Source organism: Triticum dicoccoides, chromosome 5B, assembly GCF_002162155.2.
Source record: "Triticum dicoccoides isolate Atlit2015 ecotype Zavitan chromosome 5B, WEW_v2.0, whole genome shotgun sequence".
In the NCBI taxonomy this organism is placed as follows: Eukaryota; Viridiplantae; Streptophyta; class Magnoliopsida; order Poales; family Poaceae; genus Triticum; species Triticum dicoccoides.
This window is the reverse complement of record NC_041389.1, coordinates 155,302,307-155,311,206: the sequence shown is the minus strand read 5'-3', so window position 1 is coordinate 155,311,206 and position 8,900 is coordinate 155,302,307. Positions and strand designations below refer to the sequence as shown.

Genomic DNA, 8,900 nt, shown 5'->3' with positions numbered 1-8,900 from the left:
AGTTCTAGTTCGATGTGAATGCACATCCCTGTGGCCAGAGAGTTGGTATTGTCGATGTCGAGGCCAGAGAGCCGCAGGGACCACGCGGGAGGCTGGGGCGGCGTGAGAGGTGGACCCTATTGCCATCAATTCCATGCTCCGTTGTCGTCCCCAAGCACCACGACATGATTGTGGTTAGCTCCTGGTCCCTTTGCCCTCCTCCCGCTTCTCCTCGTGGCATGTAGCACCGCCACGACTAGCACCACCAACCTCCATACAGTGAATATAGGGCTCCACGACACCTCCATACAGTGAATATAGGGCTCCACGACACCTCCTCCAGACACGGTACAACCTTAGCTGGCTAACCTTCCCGCGCTAAGCTCTCCTCTGCCACTCACATTTTTCAAGTGGGCCGCCGCCATCCTCGCCCTGTTGTGTCGTGCAAGCAACCAAGTCATGTTCGTAGTCTCAACCTGACACATGAACTAGCAGATGTGTCGCACCATCATCCTCACAGACACCACCACAAGTTACTTGCTGGACTATGATCATCGCGTCTTGACGGGCCTCTAATGCCGCCTATAGCTTCTGATTCGCTTGAACAGGTAAGTAGACGAATAGGAGGGAATATGATCGTGAGGTGTTTTTGAAAAGATCCACATCCCGCATTTACGACTGGTGGGCCCTATGTCAACGTGGTTGTGGTCAAAGCGCCCCTTAGGCCAGTCAATGTGGGTTAGTGGTCAAAAGGGCCTCTTATGAAATTTTTACAAAAGATTTTATGCCGAGATATCATTTTCATATAATTGGGACTGACTTGACATTTTGAAAAAAGAATTAGGACCACCTTTGCATTTAACTCTGCATAACTAGATGTCCCTTGGTTTGTGCCTGTCTTGATTCACAATTCCCTGTCCATTTGAACCCTTGTTCATCAATATTGTAAGCAGATATCGATAAGTGACTACATACGGAGCAAAATGAGTGAATCCACACTCTAAAATATGTCTATATACATCCGTATGCGGTAGTCCATTTGAAGTCTCTAAAAAGACAAATATTTAGAAACGGAGGGAGTAGAGTATAGAATTTGATGGGTATCATTCACAAACTTAAATATTTTTTATCGAAAATTTAAATATATTTTCACTAATTACACAACTGCCTCTTAATAAGTCACCTAAAATTGAGTTTTATTCGAGAGCACCAAAGAGAGTTCGTAATTAACTCCAGCGAGTGTGCTATCCTATCCGACAAATTAAGCTTCAGTTTGTACTACCTCTTCCCCTGCTAAATACCGTATGAACCGCAGGACGCCAGCGCGGCGCCACGGGCCGCGGACGACGCTGCCTCCGCCGATCCGATCACGCGGTGGCCGATGTTCGCGTACCTGTGCGGAGCCATGGTGTGCCTACTTACGAGCAGCGCTTGCCACCTGGTGCTGTGCCACTCGGAGAGAATGGCGTACGTGACGCTCCGGCTGGACTATGCCGGCATCGCCGCCCTGATCGTCACCTCCTTCTACCCGATCGTCTACTACTCCTTCCTCTGCCATCCGGGGCTGCAGCGGCTCTACATGGGCTTCATCACCGCCTTCGGCGCCGCGGCGGTCACGGCGTCGCTGGTGCCGGTGTTCCAGGCGCCCGAGTTCCGCCTGCTCCGCGCCGGGCTCTTCTCATGCATGGGCGTGTCGGGGCTCATCCCCGTCGCGCACAAGCTCGTGCTGTACGGCGGCCGGCGGGAGGCCGCCGTGACGGCGTGCTACGAGGCGCTCATGGGCGCGCTCTACGGGCTCGGCGCCGCCGTCTACGCGGCGCGCATGCCGGAGCGGTGGTTCCCCGGGCGGTTCGACCTCGTCGGGCACAGCCACCAGCTGTTCCATCTATTCGTCATCGCCGGCGCGTACGCGCACTACCTCGGTGGCGTCGAGTACCTCAAGTGGAGGGACGCCGACAGGTGCTGGTGACCGGCGGCATGGCATGGCATGGCTACAGTTGTACAGCTACATCTCCGGCTGAAGGTGCTTCCATTAATCCAACTGAAGATGGTGGGATCTGGCGTCAAGAAATTGTGCATTTTGTAGTGAAAGAGTACTGAGGTATACATTCATAGGGGATTGTTTGATTGATGAAATGGATGTGAGGCGTAATTTGTATGAAGAGATTAAGAGCTGCTTAGCACCGGACAAGGGACAATCTTGTGTATAATTGATTGGAACCTCACCTTCATGGTCTCGAAAGAAAATGAGTGCAACTAATGCTGTAACAAACATATGTAGATAAACTTGGATTCAGTGATAATTATATTCGTCAACTGAGCCTTGAGGATCTCACTCATATCGCTCCGTTTGATGAAAGTGTCAGGCTGTTCCACTTGCATGATTGCATCAACTTCGTCGGATTTTCTTCCGATCTCTATTATTTTTTAGAATGAAGACGCCGGAGTTGTCCTGCATTAAATTAATATATCATAAAGCTCACAGACAGACAGAGTAATATAGGTTCACACAACAACTAAACTAACTTAAGTCAACACTCACAGCTTGCCCGAGCACGCAGGCTCACCGGATAGCAAAATAAACTACTCCCTCAGTAACTTAATATAAAACGTTTTTGTCACTGTCATAGTGTCAAAAAACATCTTATATTAAGTTACGGATGGAGTATTACCCTAAGTAGCATCCACAGGAGCTCTCGTGATGCAATTAATGTGTCGATATCTTTGCAACACCAGTTCCAAGTTTTCAACGTTCCAGTTCGGCATGGCATTGCTGCAGAAAAATTATGCATTTGAAGGTACAATCAGTCGGATGCGAGGGGAAGACACCTTCGATGGTTGTTTTATTGTGGATATACCAAAGAGACCAAAGAAGAGCCCCAACACAGGTCCACATAATTCTCATAGCGCTACCCTATAGAGAAGCGAGGCAGGCTAGGAGATCGACATAGACTACTTGTTGGAACCTTTTTGAAACCTATTATTTTAATAAATGGTTGTGTGCATCAAGAGATGCACAGGCCGGGGGTATGCCTCCTTTTCGAAAAAAAAGCTATGAGATCGACACAAGACTTAGGATTCCAGGCTACCCTAGCAGCCTCCCTAACTACGCTCCAAGCAAAAATGGCAAGGTCGCAGCAAAAGAAAGTGTTGTTCGCATCCTCCGGGGAACCATAAATAAACCAGTCGCCATCGGAGGTACCGTTGTGCTTAGCTACATCAGTCGAAGTAGGTAGACGATTACGAGACATTTGCCACAGAGAGATTATAACCTTAAGAGAAATTTTAGCTTTCCAAACGCCTCTAGCTATGTGAAGACCATTACCCTTGGTTAACCTAGCATGCGTATATTTAATCGAGAATTTGCCCAACGAGGAAAGGTGTCACCACACCTTGTCCCGCCCTGCAAAAAGATTCACATTGGCTACCTTAGCACACAGGACAGTCCTGAAAGAGCTGTTTATCGACTAGAGGGGGGGGAGGGGGTGAATAGGCGATTTTTATGAAAGTCTTCAAAACATGGGAGTTTCAAAGACAAACAATAGAAATGACGCTATTCGTATGCAGCGGAAGGTAGACTACACTAGGCAAGCCATAGTCAAGTAATCAATGAAGTGAAAGCACGAAGACTATTAGCAGCTAGGTAGTAAGGATCAGGATAGAAGATAGTATGAAGCCAATCAGAACAAGTAGTCACGCAGTGAAGTCAAACAGATAATGCAAACAGACAATGACTTCACGAAGAACAACTGTAAGTAAAAAGAAGTGAGAGATAGAACCAGTAGCTTGGAGAAGACAGTGATTTGTTCGACCAGTTCCAGTTGCTGTGACAACTGTACGTCTGGTTAGGGAGGCTGAGATTCAACTCAGAAGACCGCGTCTTCACCTTATTCCCCTTGAGCTAAGACACTTAGTCCCCGTCCAATCACTCTGGTAAGTCTTCAAGGTAGACTTCCAAACCTTCATAGACTTCATTCATCGGCAATCCACAATGACTCTTGGATGCTCAGAACGCGATGCCTAACCAGCTGGAGGATTCACAATTCTCAAGTGTAACAAGTCTTCAGATCACGCGGACAGAAAGACTTCAGTGATGCCAAACACTCTTTGGGCTCTGGGTGGTTTGGGCCTTGTCCTCGCAAGGATTCTCTCTCAAATGCTTCGGAGGTGGGTTGCTCTCAAACAACAAAAGCCGTGCACTAACTCTGAGCAGCCACCAATTTATGGTGTAGGGGGTGGGCTATTTATAGCCACAGGGCAACCCGACCCGATTTGTCCGAAATGACCCTCGGTCACTAAGGAACTGACACGTCTCCCACGGTCAGATTTCAAACACACGTGGCAACTTGACTTGAGCTACAAGTAAAGCTGACTCATCCGACTCTGGATAAGATTTGCTCTCATTGTCTTCGCTCGAAGACACGGGATTTGGTTGAGCATCACTTGAGTCACTCTAACTTTGTTCACTTGGACCCCACTTAACAGTGCGGTGGTTCGTATGACTCAACAAAGAAGAAAAGGAAACAACAAAACAACTAAGTCTTCGCGCTCCATAGTCTTCATGCGATGTCTTCTCATGTCATAGTCTTCAACGTGAAAAGCTTCACAGACCACCATTGTCTTCAATGTCTTCACACATTTTTAGGGGTCATCTCCGGTAGGTAAACCAAATCAATGAGGGACTACTACCTGTGTTATCCTGCAATTCTCACAAACACATTAGTCTGTCAACCAGGTTTGTCGCCAATACTCCAAAACCAATTAGGGGTGGCACTAGATGCACTTATAATCTCCCCCTTTTTGGTGATTGATGACAGACTGGTTGAAGTTTTCAACGGGGATAAAAGTATGTGAAATTGTAAAGGATTAAGATATTGTCTTCGTAGGTGGCAAAAAGGCTCCCCCTGAAGATGTGCATATAAATGTTTTGCGTTGGAATGCAAATGCACATGTCAGGTTGTACTTGTGGAGATCCTCTTTACCTTATGAAGACAATCATCATGCATGAACAGATATAACAAGAGTAATGACATGCATAATGAAAAATGGACGTTTGTAGAATGACTTCATGCGGGATTATCATCGCATCACAGGATAACAGAAAAAGTAGCAGACGACCATCAAGTTTAAGTGTTACAACTCAAAGAATCAAATGTATCAAAAGCGAGAGTTGTAAACACTTGGCAAAAGTATAGCAACCACCCATATGGACCCGCTTGAAGACTATCAACATATGTTCTCCCTTTTTGTCAGTAAGGACCAAAAAGGTTTGAAGACATAGTCTCTACTCGTTCCCATGATGAGTAGGTTAGGCAGCAGGGTCATTGTTGAGGTTTGGTGGTGCAGATGAACTTGGTGCAGTGTCGATACGCGTCGAAGTTGGAGGTGGTGAAGTAGCATCATCGGCGTCATCAAGGACTCTGGCATTAACAGTTGCCGCGGAGGAGGAGTACTCAGAATCTTCGAGTGACGGAGTCCGACGCAAGACAGCATTCATGGGAGGAGTGGCATCGAACTTGAATCTCTTTGTGTAGCCATCGTCTTGAAGATCAGCTTCAACACTAAGCAATGTCAGACTCTTCCAAGACCTCCGACAGGTTTCATGAGTGACAATCGCATTCTTGGTGGCAAGATTTCGAATGCGATTAATATCCACCAATAGGCTTTGCATCTGACGCTTTAGCCAGTAATGATGCTTATCGTGTTTCTGATGCAAGGCCACGAGAAGCTCTCGGTCATTGAGCACACGAGATCTCTTTAGATGCCTTGGAGCAATAGTGCTTTCAGTGGCTTCAGTACAGGCACGACGAGGTACACGAGTGGCAGCATGAACTCCTTCAACATGCTGAGAGAAACTCTGACGATCGACATTGTGAAGATAAATTGCCTCCTTGGCAGGCTCCGGGTAAATGGCTTCGACGGACATATCAACCTCTGGAAAGAATATGAGATAGTTGCGTGCAGAGGGCTGATAGTCAACAGCAGAGTGAACCTTGATCAGACGCATTACCCATGGAGCATAGAATTTTAGACCAAATATATCTGAGCCAGATGCAGCAAATTGGCGAATGAAGAAATCCTGAACGTTGAAGCTGATGCCATTGAGAATATAGAAGACCAAAGTCTTCATTGAGCCCTTCAAGCTTAGCTGAGGAAGAATGTCCTTTGATGGGCCAAAGAGTTCGCCTGATAATGTGATAGATGGTGCGGGGCAGATACTCTAGGTCTTCAACAAAGAATTCCTTGGGATATTCAGCATCCTGCGGCAGTGGCTTCATCATACTCAGCATTTGGCTCATATTGGGCTCAGGCTTCGGGAAGATGCTTTCCAATGCATTGCGGTGAAGCTGACAACCAGATTCATATAGTTCACCTGGAGTGGACAGGCCAGTAAGCTCAATGAGATCAAGAGCTTTGGCTTCATGGTGTACATTGCTTGTCATCCACTCAAGGACCCATGTCTTTGGATCCCTGTTGTAGCCGCGAATGTGGAGAGTTGCATAGAATTACAGCAGAAGTTCTTCATTCCAATTTTCTTTATCAGTCACAAACTAGAGAAGGCCTGCATCTTTGAAACAGTCTAGGGCTTCTTCTAAGCAAGGCAGGCCAGCTATGGCTTCGCAGTCTAGACGCATATGAGGAAATATGCGCCCTTGATTGTATAGGACACAGGAGTAATAACTGCGCTGCTGATAACTCCAGAACCGATCAGATGATATTGTTGGCTTGGAATATGGGTTCTTGGCTTTATCAAAGAAAGTGTTGTGCGCAATGAAGCCATTGACGTTGAATGATCCTGGTGCAGATGCATTACTTGGAAACCTTGGCAGCCTTGGTTTTGGCTTCTGAACCTGTGGCCTGTGCTCCACATGATAATCAAACTGAGGTCCGGGAGCAGGCGGAGGAACCAGAATTGGCCATCTGACAGTAACAAGCTCGCCTTGATAAAATGCTTGCTCAATGGTGTGAGACCTTGGTGGTTGTACAGGAGCAGTGGCATTGGTAAGGGCGTCAGGCTGCACATTTGGTGCAGGTGCATCATTGGCTTCAGGCACGATGTTTACTACAGGCACCACATTAGCTTCAGCCATGACAATGTCATTGGCTTCAGTACTGGTATTGGTGGCCGCCTTAGTATTTGCAACCTCCACTTGAGTAGTTGGAGGGTCGGGCACAGACACGTTCTCCTTGAGAACATCTTCTTGGTTGGTAGGGGGTGTGGCAACATGTTCTTCTTCTTGACGGGGTTCTTGATTTTCATTGGCTGATGCAGCCGGTATGTCTTCAGCAGCTTTGGCTTCAGACGCAGAGACATTCACAGTAGGAGTGACTTCAGGAAGCACTTGCTGTGTTGCCAAGTTGGGTTGCACTTCTCCTTCTGGAACGCTCGATGAAGCAACTTGTGGCCTTGGTCCTTTGCGAAGCCTGCGAAATGCAGGCGACGCCGTTGGAGTGGGAGTTGGATGGACCACATAGTCATCATCATCATCAAGCACGGGATTGGTGACTTGAGGTGGGGGAGTTCTAGGTGAGTCTTGACTTGGAGTAGCTGGTTGGGGGCGATCAGCCCATGAGGCATCCTGAGAGATTGGCGTCAAAGGACGACCAATATTGATGAGTTCGCTGTTCATGAGAACAGGCGATGATACCGTTTGGCGCTCGATTTGAGGAAGTACTTCATCATCATCTACATTGTCTTGGGGACCAATGTCTTCAGTCGTGATGGGGTCAACGGCTGGAACTTCTTCAGCTCTAGGAGCCTCTGTGGTAGCAGGCTCGTGAACTATCAACTGACGCTCTTGGTGTTCGGATGCAGGGCGAGCAAAAGAGATGGGCTCGACTACGAGGGGCTCTATGGGAGCAGCCCGATCTTTCTTCTTAGTCTTTCTCTTCTTGGTTGGTGGAGCATCGTTAGTGGTGTTCTTGAGTTTGCGCTTTCTGGCTTCGGCTTCAGCTGCCCTGGTTTTCTTCAGTTCCGAAGCCACTGTGGGGACCTTAGGCTTCGAGCCTGTCATACTGGCAGGGAAGACAATGCGAGGTTCTTCCCTCCTTGATGCTTCAGCTTGGGCCACAGCAGGCTTCTTCTTCTTGGCTGCCATCTTGGGGTCTATGCCAGGACGCCCAAGTGCCTTGCGCTTCTCATCTTCATTGTAAGCTTGAACACACTTGGCAGCTAGATTTTTCATTCGCTCGCGTGAACCTTTGGCTTCTTTGCACTTCTTGCGAAATGCCTCCTTGACGTCATGCAACATCAGCTTGAAGTTTTGGACATCAGCCACACTGAGCTTGGCCACGTGCATCTTGAACTGGTCTTTCTCATAGTCAATTTTGTTTTTCAGTTCAACAATCCTCTAAGCCAGAGCCATCTCAGGAGCAATGGTGCCTTGGAAGGCAACGCTGATGCCAATTGGGAGCTGAAGATCATCAAAGCTGAGATTGGGGTGGTCAAACCACTCCTCAATGAAGTTATCCAGAATGTTCACATCGAAGAGGGGCAGATTACTGAAGATATCTGCCTCTTGCTTGCTCTTAATCAGCTGCTCAAGGGCATCATCACCGCACTCATCATCTGTTGACAGATCTATGGCTTCAGTTTCATTCCTCAGAATGACAGCCGGTGTCAGTGCTTGACCAGAACTCTGGACATTTTTCTTCTGGGCTTCTCTTTCTTCTTGGAGATGCGAGAGAGATCTACATAATTGATACTTGGTGCAGGAGGAGCAGTTGCCAATGGCTTCGCACGTGAAGCTTTTGATGCAGCAGTAGGTTTTGAAGCCTTAGTTTTCTTCTGCTTCTGCGGCTTAGGGGGAGCTGGCGCTTCATCAGAATCAGCATTATCAGCTGAGTGATCCACATTTGCACCTTGGACGGCAATGTGAGTGATGAGGCCTTCAAGGTTGTAGAAGGGGCCGATTCTATTT

At 47.6% G+C, this 8,900-nt stretch overlaps 1 protein-coding gene across 1 annotated transcript in view; it reads left to right on the top strand.

The window, feature by feature from the left end:
• Positions 1-2,295, top strand: part of LOC119307950 (heptahelical transmembrane protein 4-like) — a 4,900-nt gene extending 2,605 nt beyond the window's left edge. The window contains exon 3 of the mRNA XM_037584049.1: positions 1,295-2,295. Coding sequence (XP_037439946.1) covers positions 1,295-1,948 — 654 coding nt within the window. The 3' untranslated portion in view covers positions 1,949-2,295. The remainder of the gene's footprint in view (positions 1-1,294) is intronic.
• The last annotated feature ends 6,605 nt before the right edge of the window (positions 2,296-8,900 follow it).